Source organism: Netta rufina, assembly GCF_964035555.1.
Source record: "Netta rufina genome assembly, chromosome: 4".
In the NCBI taxonomy this organism is placed as follows: Eukaryota; Metazoa; Chordata; class Aves; order Anseriformes; family Anatidae; genus Netta; species Netta rufina.
Genome location: NC_140127.1, coordinates 66128851 through 66144639, shown reverse-complemented (window position 1 = coordinate 66144639; position 15789 = coordinate 66128851). Strand labels below are relative to the sequence as shown.

Here is a 15789-nt window from a genome sequence, read left to right as displayed (position 1 = left end):
TCCACAGATAAAACAGTAATTAAACTGCATGTGTCCTCATATTTTTTTTAAGTGTTGCCCATGGTCCAAAATGGATGACATTGCTGAACAGTTATCTAGCTGGTTTTAGGTGTATTTTAGTAACCATATTTACAAAGGATAGCATAGCTTTTGTTCTCTTTTGAAGTACTTAATTTTTTCATTTAGATGCAACGCAAATGTAAAATAAGCTACTCTCAGACAGTTTAGAGAGCAAAATAATGTTTGTACATACCAAGAAATATCTGTGTGTCTTGTAGCAAAGACAATCTCTTCTTTAGTATAAATCTGATAGCTTCTGTGGGGGAATGTTATGCAGATTTTTAATTAAATGTTAATGAATTAATCTGGTCAGATACATTTCACAAGGAGGCAGAAGGTCTGCCTTATTTTTATGCCCTACTTAAGCCATATTTTGATAGCTCGCTTGGGATTTAGTTGAGCTTTGAGTAGAGTGAAATGTGCTTCTAAACCCTACCATCCTTTGCTGAATTATAGTGATTTGTCCGTCTGGTCCTCTTATAAAGAGAAAAAAAACTGTGTTTCTGTACATGGACAAGAAAGCTCATGGCAGAAAGCTTGTTGTTTTAAGGACACTGATAAAAAGGAAAGATTTAATTAAGTGTAAGGAAAGCTGTTCTTGGATAGAACAAACAAGTGATGTAGATGCTTCTGTTTTTATAAGAAGGATGTGTTTTCTCCGATGAGAGTCCACTAATATTTGCTTTCTGTATAAATGGATTAAGTGAAGGACTTTTATATGATCCAAGTTGGGAAGAGAAATGCTGTCATCTTTAAGGAATAAAATCATCACCCTCAGGCATCATTTTCTTAGTAACATCTGCATTTTCTGGTACTTGATCCCTGTAATTCCAATTTTATTTTCATTCCATAGCTGATCCTGTTAATGACCAACCATTGCTGATACTACATTTCTTATATATGCAAGAATTTGGACTTGAGTGCTCAGTGTCTTTTTGTATCTCTTGATATAAGTAGCTGTAACATCAGCATTTGCAAATGTCCCTTTGATACTTTAGCCTACAAGTGTCTGAGAAATGGGGAATGAGATACGGACAAGTAGAGAAAAATCAACTACAGTAATAGGCAGTACCTTTACGGAAAGACATTTCATTTCAATAAAGGTGTGAGAATGTAACCCATATGCTTTTGTTTCCTCTGTTTTAGGCTGCCTTTCCCCGCAGGTGACCGAGTAACTTTTAATGGGAAAGAGTGCATCTGCCAGAAATGTTCCCTGCCCCCTTCCAGCAGTACTGGCTCTTTCCCAGTACAGAACTTGCGAAGTAAGTGGGGAGTTGTGCTGTTTTCTGTTGTTACTTTCTAGCCTGCACATGCTTAAAGAACAAATTTTACACTAAAATCTGTAACTGGGTTTTTTACTACTACACTGCATAGAAGCTGTCAACAAATCCAGTGTAGTCGTATGAAGAAATACATGGCAATTTTCTGAGAAAGTCTGATTTTTAAAATGAAACACAAATGGTGCCATTGTAGACTTAATAATACACAGAACCTCTCAGAACATTAGTTTAAAACTGGAGTAAATCAAAATATTTGAAAGAAGGCGTAATATAGATGTTAATATTTTTGAGAGTTTAATCCAACTCCAGCTAAAATAAAATCCAACATGAGATTTAGTCATTTGTATGTTTTCCAGGAGTGATTTAGAAATATCTGTGACACGGTTGCATGTCTAAATACTGCACAGGAAGGGTTAAAGTATGCAATGTAATCAAGGGGACTTCTATTAGAAGATACATACACTACAGAGAAGTATGATTGTTTCATAGCACATTTTTTGCAGCTGAACTGAGGTTTCATAGATTAGCATTGCTGCTCTGAATTCTGTCACTGTGCCCATTCGTTCATGAGCAGCTACCACACAAAAAGAGTAATCAAACAGCAACAGCAATTTAATTAAATGATGAATACAGAAATATTTTTAATGACTATCACATCAAGCTGAATTTAGTATGACTGAGGAAAAAACACCTAGATTGCTTATCTTTGTATGTAAAGAATCCAGCTCGCTTCAGGGAGAAATCTCCCCCCCCCCCTTTTTTTCCCCACCATTTTTTTCCCCACAGCTCTCCCTTTACAGAAATTTTCACCATCTCGTTTTTTCTGTTTGTCAGCAAAAGCTGCTGTGTAAATGCGGTGTGAGACTCTATGCTGACTCCTTTCTTGCTACTGCTATTCTCTTTAGAGGAGGCAATACGTGTCTCTTTTAGGTGCTTTCCCTTGTCACTTATTCTGGAGACAGATCATCCTCAGCCTTGAATCTAATCCATTTTGTCTGGCTGAATGTGCAGACCCATACTATATGGCCTTTAATTACCTGTCTCTTTTTCTTATGGGAAAACTGCCTTTGACTTTAATGGAAATGATTTGCCTGGTTGATTACTGACAGAACAAGTTCATTTGATTATCTATGATACAGAATCCTTTAATGTACTTAAATTCTTTCTTTGTCCACACACACGTCACAGAGGCTGCTTCCTGTGCTGTATTTCCCCAGTTCACCTAGTTGCCTTCACCATGCCTCCCCAGTGCACAGCTACTACAGCTCCTTGCCTGCAGACCCTTAGCAAACCCCATGCCTCAAAGAGAATGAGTCCTGGAAGCACATCTTTATGGCAAAACAGGACCTTTGAAAACAAAAGTTTGGCTTTTCTCCAAATAAAACCTCAAACACATGCAAGTATTTAAACCTCAAATACAGGTCTGCTTTAAGTCTCATTATAAAATGAGGAAATCTTTCTACAGGTTTCAGTGGAATTGGGTAAGAGCTGTGGTTCAATAATATCTTTAATATCTGCCACGCTATGTCCATTCTTGTCTTTTTCTTACTCCAGTGCCCCAGTATCTTGCAGTGCTGCTGCAGTGCTGCTGCAGGGCAACATCTTCTGATTTCAAGGTAACATGCAGCACCCAGAAGCTGCAAAGCTCAAGGGCCTCAGAAAATTGGTTTGCAATGGTGTAGGAAATAGAGCTTTGAGGGATTAAGGGGAAACACTGCAGACACAAATGTGTGTAAGTGTGTTTGTGTATAAGTAGCTGGATACATAAGTCTGGCAAATGATGATATGCAGGAAATTAACCAAATAGCTAAAAGAATAAGAATGAACTTGGACAATATTCAGAAAATAATGCAATATGTAAAAGAGAAATATGTAATAACATCTGTTTTTCAATCACTTGCTAACCCTTAGGCTAGAGCCAGCATTTCAGGAATAAACAAGCAGTGACAAAGACAACTCAGTGTCAATGACATCATGGTTGAAGTGCAAAATTGAAAGTCCAGAATGGTTGTCTGGAGCTTCTCTATGTATTACATAATGCAATAAATAGCATTAGTATCTTCCTGTTTTAATAACAGTCTTCTTGGAAAAGAACTTCATGTTTTAAACAAACAATTCGTTTTATGAAAGAACAGTAGTGCACAAAAACATGTGTCCTCAAGCAAGCTGAGTAAAGGACTGAGTAATATGTGTTGAACGACTGTTAACATGGTTTTACTCTTGCCTCTGAATCTCTGATATGTGCTATGTATGCTATTTGTTAGTCTATTTATCTCTGAATTGAGCTCAAGAATGCTTTGAGGAGATGTCTTAGGACTTACTGATCTCCCAGCATGACAGCCCCCTCTGACCACATCCTCTGTTTTTGTCTTCCCCGTTTAGTTTTGAACTCTTCTATACATTACATTTAGAATAAATGAAGAATGTGAAATACTTGCTTTTTGCCCAAGCCCCAGAATTTCTTATGATTATATACATGCCTACCTACCTCTGTTATTGAGTTTATAAAACACTATCTGTGAAAACCCCTTGTGGCAGTGATGATGCTGAAAGAGTACTTGGAGAAGTATATCAATAGGTAGCAACAAATTGGTGTGTTCTGCAGAGTTATTGGTTGAGATTAGGTGAGTCACCAAAGGATGCTACACCCAAGACAGGAAGACAAGGGCATCACATCAATAGGCAGTGTTGGCATAGCAACCACAATATTTGTTTTTACTTATCTAGAACTTAACAGAGAAAACAGCACCCCCAGAATGCTGCATTTCTGCACACCCAAGCTTAAGCAATATGAAAGGCAAATGACATCTCAACACGCTGTTGTATTAAGTTTGCAAAATAAACTTTCAACTAGAGAGATTAAATTAGATTACCAGATAAACCCCTGGTGCATGGGAGATCACAAACAAATTTCTGATTGCAGTTTAAATATAGATACTGAAGTTTTTATTGTCTTGTGGGACTAAATGTAGGCACACACCCAAATGTTCTCTCTTATTAGCAAAAACTCAAATGTTCTGATCTGTTCTGCACACACTTTTATGCTGGTCTTGTTTCCACATATTGGTGCTCTACTGAGTGATATTAAAGAGACCTGATATAACTCCCGTAAACCATTCCAAATCCACTAAAGGAAAATAAGAACTATCCTTTATTGTTTTGTGCTCAGAAATTAAACATTTACAACTGCACTAACAGAGTGTCTCATTAGGGTCATGTAATCAACTAAATAGAATCTTAAATCACAAAGTTTTTAAGAGGACTGTTTAAATCTTTTAATGAGATCCTATGTTTGGAGCACTTTCTTAATAACTAGATAAATCTTTGGTGGTGGTGGTGGTTTTTTTTAATGCTTTTGTGTATCTTTCTCTTCCATGTAAGATGGTTTCTTTTTTCTCCTCTGGCATCTTTAACTGACTCTTTAATGTGTCATTCAGGTTTTGTCTTTTCTCTAGCAAACTGTTGGTATATATGAAGAATTCCTCCAAAACTATATATATATTTTCAGATTAGATCATACAAATCAGAAAGATTACTCTGTTGTTGATACTAGAATCAGTATCAATCAAAAGCATCCATCTTTTTTTTTTTCTTAAAAACAAATAAATACATAAATAAATACAAAAGTCTTATCTTCAATTACTGTTCCTGGGCAGTAAAGCACTACTTCACATGCAGCCTGTTTAAGCGATTTAGCTTAGGCTATATTATCCAGTTACAGCATGGTTTGCTTTTAATTTTTCTTAGAACTTTTTGGAGCTTTATATAAGTGAGTTTCTATAAATAATGTCTTTACAGCCAGCCATCTCTTTCACATGTTGCATATCCAATGTCACTATGATTCAGGAATTTCTAACGCCTCTTACGTTTTGGTATACTTTTCGTGGTTGCAGAAATTGCACATCAGAATTTCAGCTTACTTTTTTTCCAAAGTTGCAAAAAGTATTTTGAAACATTAGCCAACTGTCAGACCTGGAATAAAGTCTTTTAAAAAGAATCAGTTATTTGTTTTAGTCTTGTAACTTTTAGGTCTTTATTTATTTATTTAGGACTGATTTTCTATACTTTCAATGAGCAACATTTCCTTTTTATGTATTTTTTTAAACAGATTGTAAAGAAATTGCAATAAAACCAAAGTTATTAGGAAACCTAAGTTAGTAGGGTTGTTTGTTGAATGATTTGTTGTCATCTAGGATATTACAACAGGACCACAGTAGTAAGCTTTAGAGAATGCACAAGCTGTTACTAGGACAGCAGTGGATTCATGTACTGCAGTGATGTGTATTGATCTTGTGCATGTAAAGCATGTGATGCACTCATATTGGATTTTTCTCTTGCAGATTGTGGAGGCTGTGGTTCAGAAATAAAAAATGGGCAGTCGTTGGTTGCCTTGGACAAACACTGGCATTTGGGCTGTTTTAAGTGCAATACATGTGGCAAGCTACTGAATGCAGAGTACATCAGCAAGTAAGTTGAGTGGGGGAGCTTAAAGCATTTTCCTTTGTTTTCAGCAGTACAATGATAGCAAATGATTAATTCAGTGTTGCATATCCTTTACTTTGTGTTTATCAATGGTTTTAGAGGTATTAAAGATTCACAATCTAAAGAAAAACAAGTAGAAGTAGAATTTTTCCATTCGCCTAGTATTGGTAAAAAAAAGCAATTATACTAAAACCAATTATACTAAAGGTGGAGTATGCTTCAAAGCTGTGCAGATATGCCCTTAATTTTCTGTTTGCTTTTGCTCTATGCAGTTCTGTAATGTGAATAATGTTTCCATGTGTTTCACATAAGCAAAAAAATTCTCTAAATGTTCATTAAAGAGGCATGTGTCAGACTTTTTTGCACTACTCCAGACCCTCATGCCATCAGACTTGGACTGAATTTGATGACAGCAGTGAGAGTCAGCACAAAACACAGACACAGACAAAGTCTCATGTCAGCACTCGTATCAGTCTGATCGAGATACAGGGCTTTCACTGGCCAACGCAACTGGGATTAATTTCTCCTTTAGAGAAGTGTGTTGATATGATGAAATTTTCCTAAACAGCTAACAACCACCAGCACCCAGAGATTCATAGGTAATGGGATTTCACAGCCAATGTCCCACTGGCTTTCAACAATTTTCTGGGTTTAGATTAATACAAGTTAATTTTGGAGCATGAACCAGAGACCAAGAAAACAATATTTTAAAAAAGGGTGTTCCTAAACATGGTTTTGCATTATCTCAAATCCTACATTATTCTGCTGTATTTTGGTACATTTTGTTTTTGATTTTTTTTTCTATTTGTTAAGAAAAAAAATGTTTTAAATATATAGCTACTGTGAAATCCTCTCTTTAAAAAAAAAAAGCTAAATTCAAAACAAAACTGAATAGAAAAAAACATCCTTTCTTCAACTGATTCAGTTAATTATTTTGATAACTTATAGGTTAGTCCATTCCAGTTGATATGCTATAAAATTAATACTTATTTTTCTCCAGGAAAAAGTCCAATAAAACTGTGCCTCTGCTAATAAACCCACCTGATCATTGCCTCTTTTAGCATATTATGCAGCAAGGCACCAAACAGATTTAACTATGTTTAATTTGCACTTCACACAAGAGAACAGTCTCCAGTTTCTTCTAAAGCAATTATTTTTCATTCCACTGTTTAGTGATCTAAATGCAAAATTTTGAAAAACTGTGACATAAATGCAGAATTAACAGATGGGTTAATTTCAGCAAAGTAGACCAAGTTCCTTGATTCCAACTTTTTAGGAAAAAACAGCTAAGACTCCCATTTGTATTATTCATACTTTTAAATTGTAATTGTTAACATATTTTGGCTGTATAATCCTCCAGAATACCTGTAAGCCTATGTAAAGCTCTGTGTTGCCTGTCCTTCTTCCCTAGAGATGGCATTCCATATTGTGAAACAGACTATCATGCCAAGTTTGGTATCAGATGTGACAATTGTGAAAAGTATATCACAGGAAGAGTGCTCGAGGTAAGGAGAATCTGTCCTTTGAACAAATCTCAAAGTATGCAAAGAGACTTGCTCTTTTCCACATATTCTTATGCTCACAAATGAGTGTTAATTCAATGGTTTAATGTTTTTTTTGTTTGTTTGTTTTTATGCAATAGTAGGAATTACTTCTATAATTGTTTCCTGTTTCATCTTTTAATGATTTGATAATACACATCCTAAATAGATGTTTGTGGTACTGAAGAACATTCAGGTAGAAGAAGTAGGATGTGAATGGGTTATCAGACATATTTTTATACTTATGTGAAATTCCTTTGTAAACTCTGCTCTTTGATTCTGCTTGACATTCCCCAGATTTACAATGAAGATGCTGAAAAACTAGAATTAGTTTTATTTTTGAGCAAAATTTATAAAATTTATTTTTGCACCCAGAAATGAGCTACGTTTCAGGGTTGGTTGTTGGGGAGTTTTGTTTGTTTGCTTGTTTTGAGCAAGGAGATTGTTTGTTCTAAGTGCATGTTTATGCTTTATCCAAAAGAGGTTTCCACGTAAGTGACCAAAGGTTAGAAGTTAATAAATTTATTTGATTCAAATAGAATTTCGCCCTGGATCCAAGTGTGCGGTGATCCAATCAATGTTATTCTTTATCCACTTTTTGGATCTGCCCTTTCTCTGCGTCTTGTTAAGCCTTAGCAGTACTGGAATTAGTAAGAGGTTCCCCAGATCTCTGCTTCCTTCTTTTCATCAGCTCAGAGAACCTGGAGAAGTCCCAATGGACATCTGCCAGAGAAATAGCTGCTAGTCATACAGACTTAATTATCCAAATGGTAGACAATAGTAGCTGTGGAAGGAATTGAGAGGCAAGTGGAAGGAAACAATGAGTCTGTACTAGTTGGCATAATGTGTTACTGGGATTAGTGCATGGGAAATATTTCAAATTATTATTGTCAAATGTTTTATAGACATCTCAGAAAATAGACTTCTAATAACATCTGTACAAAAATGTTCTTTTTATTTGGTAGAATTTTACCCACAGTTTGGTTAAAAAATTACATGTGGTACAATGTGGCCTGTGTAGTAACAGAGCTCAGTTTGCTTTGTGAAGTCTGTGGGCATATACATCTTTATCCATTTCTTGTAATTACTTGGTGAGAGTGTATTGAGCAGCACAAGAATTCCTTGTTTTTGCTGCAGATGGACCATAATAAACTTGAGAAAAGATAATTCTTTAAAGGTGTTGTACGAGTTTTACCATCACTGATTCATTGACTTTTGGTTAGTGCATGCATTACCTCCTTTCCTCTGTCCTTCCTGCCTACCCCCTGTAATGTGGCTCTTGTGAAAAAGCTGTAGCATTGATACACTTATTGTTTTGGTACTTGTGCAGGTTGGGAGCAACTGATTGAAGTCTATAGCATTTAAGTGTGGATGAAAATATCAATTCTGATTCTGAAAACACTTCTAAAAAGAGGAAGCAGATATGTAAGAAAAAGGACTTTTGCAATCTGTAAAAGCACAGTAGCATCAGACAGTGTCACTTTCAAATAGGAATGCTGGGATGAACTTAGTATGAAGTAGGCAATGGATTAGAACGGGTACATTGATACTCAGTAACTGGAGATTTGTTATAACAGTCTGGAAACTGGACTGTCCTGTGTCCTAGTATTTTGCTGCCATGATAATTCCAGCTGTGCATCTTCAACTCTCCCAAACCTGGTCATTTCCTCTCAAATATCTCTAGTGTTTTTCCTTTACATTTCCACCACATTTACATGGGCAAGAGATGACAGATAGTGTAATATCTACATGGTAATCAGTCCACAGGCTGGAGAGTTACTGCTGGTGCCTCTCCCTGATTTGACTCTCAGCCCTCTACCGACCTGGGATTTCCACCAGCGTTTGGACCTCTCTGAGGGATCTCAGAAAATTCCCATTGAGTTCTTGTGTCAGCAATGGAGAACAGCCAGATAAGGAAGTAGTATGCACACCTTATTTCATGAATAAGAGAGACTAAAAGTTGTGACTTAGGCAAACAAATTTGAAAAAACATGGAGACTACGTCCATTGCTACCACAGTTGTCATTTGTTGTTTGCCTGTAGCAGACAGATTTATTCAAAAGGCTTGAAGTTGGGGCTGATCTCTTCAATCTGTCTGGTATCAAACTCAGGGCGTGTTTGTCACTGGCCAGTTTGTTGGGACATTTGTGTACCTCCTGGTCAGGAGGATAGAAAAAAAAATAGCTGTGGCTGCTTGTCATATTTTGAGGTTTTGGATAGAATTGTGAGGAATCCTGAAACATTTTTCAGTACTTCAGTATTTCTTTTCGTGGTCTTGAATATAATCTAGAGATACACAGAAATAGTAGGGTAAATTACTGTTAAAGAGAGGAAGAAATCTTGATAGTGATACTTTTTAGCCAGGGGAATAGTCCCCCAGGAGAGCTGCTGGAAGCTATCATTTAGATCATATTAAAACTAGATTGGACAAGGCATTGGAAAATCTACGTTAGGGAACAATCCTGCAATGACAAAGGGTGGGACTATATGACCTAATAGGATTTTTTCCATCTCTGATTTCTGTGATAATGTCAGGAGGACAGCTGCTTCCACAATTATTCTGTGTCCAGATTTTATAATACTGTCTCCCTTCCCAACACTTGCTCATTTTAAGTGTTTATTCAGCAGAAGAGGAAGGGAGAGTCAACTAGTGTGAATTACCGATAACTTATTAAAAATATGTCTGTTTTTGTAGGTTGGCAGCCAAATACAGCGATGATTTAGTTATTTAAATTCCTCCTTCAGCGCATTTTCTGAGGGCCAGATCCACTGCATGGAGAAAATAGTCTTAAACATAGGATAGCTGTTTATAATTCCTTTCTTGGCTTTCTTCCTCTTTAGTCCACCTTGTCTTGCCCTCAGCCTCCCAGGGAACTTGTACTGAAAAAGACACAAAAGGGGACAAGCAAATGATTTATGGAGACCACAAATTATTCTATTGCTTTAAATAGAAACAATTTTGCTGTTCTTTTTACAAAAGCCCTTCTCACCAGTGATTGTATGGATAAGGTTTGGTTTGCTCATGAAAGCCTAAAGGGCACTGTTTAACGCAACATCAGCCCTGTCCTACTTTCTCCTCCCATCTAAAATGGACAGGAAGAGGTGGCTGGAGTTTGCTTTATAGTTTGACTTAATGCAGTGTATCTGCAAGACTTTAGGGAAAAGAAGACTTTATTCTTTGTGCTATAGCTATCACATGTGTCTATGCTGCAGCTCTGTTCTCCATCTAGCAACAGTGGACATCAAGCAGTAGCACAGAAAATAAACACATTTTAAAATAATACGCTTTTGATTTTTTTATAACCATTCATTTCCATTTTGTTGTGTTGCAATCTATTCCTCTTCATTTGGCACTAAAAACATTTTTTATCTCTTTTTAATATCACAAGTAGTTACTTATTAATTAAAGTCTCAACTTGTGCTAATAGGCATATAAAAATAGACAAAATAAGTGTAATTGTTTTGTTATGAAAATATACTATATTTCACAATATAATCCAAATGCTGGTACAAACTCTTTTCTGTCCAAAGAATGCTTTCCATTTATTTAGTGAAATTTTATCGATCTCCTTGTTGTGTTTTGCTCAGAGGGAACAGAGGTGGGTTCCCTACATCCCAGTCCTTCCCACAGGACAACCTGTGCAGAGGCTTGGAAGGCTGATGCGGTGTGTAGAGGTACTGTGTGGCAGCCAGCAACTTCTGGTCCTCTTCTGGGAATTGTGGCTGGGTTTCCTTAACCTGTAATAATTAGAAACTTTTTCTCAATTCCAGCACCTTTCTATTTGTATGTGGTCAGTCTACAGTTGCTAATTCTTCTGATAAAGATTGATTTTTAGCTTTTTTGATCTTCTTCCTTTTAATTGATGAAGTCTAAGGAAAAATTATAGAGAACAGTCTTAGTTCCTACCAACTTTCATTTGCTAAAATGAACAAGCCAAATTATCCTCAGCTTGTAAAAGAAGCTCCAAGCTCATGTTGTGATGTTGGTAGACTTTCTCAGTGCCCACTGCCAGCTGGAATCACAATCTTTCAGCATGGATGGACATTGTACTCCAGATGACGTCTCACCGCTACCTTGTGCAGTAATAGTAACTCTTTTCACTGTTTCTAAAGAAAGTCCCTTCCCTGGAACATCTCAGACTGAATATGGTGTTTGCATTTTATTATTTTTTTTTTCCAGTGACTTTGTTACCACTGACAGCCTATAGTAAGATATACCTTGGGGGATGTTTCTCTTCATCTGCTGTTTCAGCAAATGATTTCCTAGGTTGCTAGAGAAAACTTAATATCCAAACTTAATCTCCTGGCGATGTTTTGATGGCAAACTCATTTTAGACAGTGAGGAAATAAGGTGTTCTTGCTTAGATAGGCAACTGCAGCAGTTATGGCCAGGCTGAGCTCCTCCATGACCAACTGTAGTGGTAGCTGATGAACTAGATGATTCTCTGTCACTACTAGCTGGTGTTTTGCATTTGATGTGAATAAAAGTTGACAGTGTAAAATGTTGGAGCATATGATTTTGGAAAGGTCTTTTGGGACTTATTTCCATGCAACCTAACTAACATAATTGCTACTGTAAGTGCTGAGGGATATTTTCACCTCTTGAATAGACTTTTGTCTACAACTGTCCCCTGATTTACAGCTACATGGCTGTGGTGTAAATGTATCCTACACAAACTGGTGATAATGGCCATATCGTTTGCTAAACATAAAGATGGGTCTAAATGCTGCCTGATACGGCAGCATGGAAGTCAGTATATGGGGAAGAGAGGGTTAACATTTTGTTGTTTGCTTAAATATCTAGAAAATATAATTAATATATTTTTTAAATCTATTAATCATAACTGTATGGTGCTTTAAAATGAGGTAAGAAATGCAGTAGGCACTAGACAGGACTGAGACTAGAAATGCCAGTTATGTACATGTCAATTAAATGGCAATTATACCTCAGTGGCATATTAATTAAAACATGAGTATTTTTCTTTGTAGTTTGCTTTTCTCTTTCCCCTAGGGTTGAGCTGGTTTTTATTCGCATCCCCATCCACTTTGTAAATCAATTGCCTTTCCCTTTGCAGAAGTCTCAGTGTAGCAGAGAGACGAGACTAATTCTTTACAGCAGGGTGCATGAATTTCTGCCTGCAGTGTGGAATAATGGTTCATTCTGAAATGTCTGTTCCCCTGCTGTTTCACTAACAACAAAACCTAGTGATGTGTGAAAGGTACTTCAGCAGCATATAATACAAGCATTAATACTGAAGCACGCAATAAATGTGACTCCGTCTATTTGAACAAAATATTTCCTGTAGCATGGACAGCCTCAAGAAGGTTGTCAGAGCAGCAAAAGGATCTAAGTGTCTATACTGATCCTCATTTAGAAATTGTTCTGCATGCCAGTTTTCTCCATCACGAGAGAAGAAGGAAAACTGTTGGAAAAGATACATCTAAATAAATCAGCATTAGCTCTTGCCAAAGGAAACCATCAAAGGTAGGAAACATTAACTAGCACTTTCAATGACTAGTGTTTGCTAAGATGCAAGACATTTTGCAGTTTGAGAACTGTCTCTGTTTCAGTGCCACTTGCATTTGTCGGGAGCTGCTGGCTTGCAAAGGCAGGTTAATCATCAGTGCGTTGTATCTGAACTCAACTGGGTGAGCTGACCTGGGCTTTTTGCTTTGAAACAGATATCATTAAAATATTACCAACAAGCATATAAATAGCAATGCAAACATTTTTAAGCTTAGTTTTTAGTCTTTTCTGTAGCCCAATTACAATGCTTTAGGTTCATTCACCTAATCTGTCTCCCACCCTCATCCTTCCCCTTTTTCAACAGCCTCTTCCATCCAGAAGGAGATACAGAGCTACTCTTATCTATACTTATTATCCAAACTGTTAAAAACTCACAGCTCTTTAGATGTCAAGAAAAACTAGTACATATTAGAAGGAACTGGTTGCAGAATTTTACCCTATAAGTAATTTTTTTGGGGTTCTTGAGTAAGTGCAAGCAGTGGCATTTCTCAACAGCTTAAGCCTGCTACATTTTTAAATTTTTACCAAAGTAAGAGATTCTGCAAACTATTTCTGAATAATACAAATAAGAAGCTCAAAATATGAGGGAAATTGGTTGATACAGAGGTAAAACTTATTATGGTAGATTATTTTTTTTTCAATTGTGTGCTTTCTTTTATTGTAATAATTCCTGTTGTATGCATGGAAATGGTCCCTGATAGCACTGCTGTGCAGTTTTGGCTGTGTGGGTTTGTGTGTGGTAGAGGTCTAGTGTGTAATTAGACTCCGGGCTCATGGTTAGACTCCTGAAAGGTAGGTGAGTGATGTCCACTGCTTTTCATTATGCAAAAATGTAGTATCAGTTCATTGAAACTGCCATAATTAATTAATTACGTTAGATTATTAATTAGTTTTGAATATCTCAATCAATTAAGATTGTTTTGCATCAAAGCAGTGGCTTCTGTATTTACCCTGTACCTAAGATACAAGCAGCATGCACTATGCCAGTTACAATGCCCTTCTGAGCACTGTGTTGCTGTGGTGATACATTATTATCTAGCACTATCTGCCAGCATTTGAATATTTTGACAGTGTGAAACGTTGCACTTTTTGGACACCTTCAGTTCCTCATCATATTGCTTTGCATAATTTCTCTCAGTGCTGTTTCTCTTCTGATTCATGCCTTGGGCACACTGTGGTCGGCTAGACGGCTTCTCTGCTGTACTCTGTAACACAGCCACGATCCAGCCACCAGCACGCAGCCTCCCTCCAGCTCTGTCCTGTAACCATGACAGTGGTGTAGCAATAAGTGTACTTAGTGACAAGTGCCTGTGTTGATAAAGCATCTCCAGTATGCTCTGGCCCATGTGACAATGGTTCCACGTATCTGCTATTAGCAGGAGAGCTGCCTATGTGACTTACTTCTTGTATTTCTAAGTATTAAAGCAACACCTTCCTACTCCCAGGAAGTACTATTAATGTCAATTCTGTAGATGAAAGTAGCATTTCTGGTCACAGCTAAATCTGGGGATCCAAAATATCAGCCCTTATTCAGGCACATAATGAGAGACAGCTTCTGTCCTCAGAAGTTTGCATCCTTGATCACCACAACCGACATGAGAAGAGCTGTGCTGGCTTCATTTGGTAAAACATCCTGCCTCTCCAGGGCTGTTCAATGTTGGTTGCGGCTTCATTCTTCCTGTCTGAAATGGGTGGGCGAAATCCACAGCTGCAAAGTTGAAAAGGAAGGGGAATATGTCTGCAAGTCATCTTTCTCCTTCTTTGCTCTCTCTCCCCTATCAAGGGATGGCAGAAGTGAGAGCCAGCTGCAGCTTGTCTTGGCCCATAAGTGGATTTGAAGGAGTGGGAGAGGAAAGTTGAAAAGAAATGAAGGAGGTTGTTGAGCAAATGGAAAACAGAAGGCTCTTCCAGTCTCAGTGGGTGGCAAGAAAAAAAATGCAAAGCTAAGTAGAAAAAGACAAAAGATCACTCATTGTATAAAAAAAGCAACTGAGTGAAAAATTAGTGATTTTTAGGCATGTTTGACCTTTTTGGTTCACAAGATCATATACCAAGTTCTGTTGGCCTTTCTCAGCTTTTGCTTGACTGCGGCAGGGATGAAACCACTCCTGAGTCAGAACTTGTTTGCTGGTGTCACAGAATGAGATTAGAGTTATAACAGTGTTTAGCTTTTTCTATTTTTTTTTCTTAATTATTCCCTTTAGTATTTATTTTTATTATTATTAACCCCCCCACACACACACACACAAGCATTAGAAACTTATACTTTAGAACATCCAGTATATAGTAAGTTACTATGATTCTGAGATACATATCCCTGTTGGTACATTCAATTCTGCATTTTATACCTGGAAGAATAAAAAGTATGTGGGAGGCAGTAAAAATGACTCAAATGTGGGTGGGAATTCTCAAGGCTCTGCAAAGTACAGGGGGATGAGCCAGAACCAAGACAATATGAAATAGTCGTACATGTGAGAGTGCTAGAGCGGTAAGTAATGCTGCAGATGTATGTGCTGAACAATTCAAATGACTGTTTATTGGCATCTAATGGGAAGATAAATGAATCCAATAAGGAGAAGATAAGGAGAAGAATTGTTTCAAAACATTACACAACATTTACACTTGTGTAAACCCCATTGAAAACAGTGCACTTGCCTTGGCACACTGTTGAAGTGACTCAGTGGTGAGTCAGGTACACTGTGACTAAGAGAATTAGTAAGAGTTTTCCTCCACATTTCTTTTTGTCTTGTTGCTGTCACATTTTTTTCTCCTCGTCACTGTTGTATAATATAAGCAATTGATATTTTGCTGAATATCTCTGCATTGTTAATGTTGCCTGTCCCTTCATACCCAGTAGATGACATGATAGCTTTTTACTAATTTAACCATTACTGTATGC

General features: G+C 37.1%; 1 protein-coding gene across 4 annotated transcripts in view; it reads left to right on the top strand.

The window, feature by feature from the left end:
* ABLIM2 (actin binding LIM protein family member 2) overlaps window positions 1-15789 on the top strand; it is a 146820-nt gene that overhangs the window by 60943 nt on the left and 70088 nt on the right. For all 4 annotated transcript variants that reach the window (XM_084286157.1, XM_084286159.1, XM_084286158.1 and 1 more), the window contains exons 4-6: window positions 1207-1322; window positions 5681-5807; window positions 7234-7327. In XM_084286157.1, coding sequence (XP_084142283.1) covers window positions 1207-1322; window positions 5681-5807; window positions 7234-7327 — 337 coding nt within the window. The remainder of the gene's footprint in view (window positions 1-1206; window positions 1323-5680; window positions 5808-7233; window positions 7328-15789) is intronic.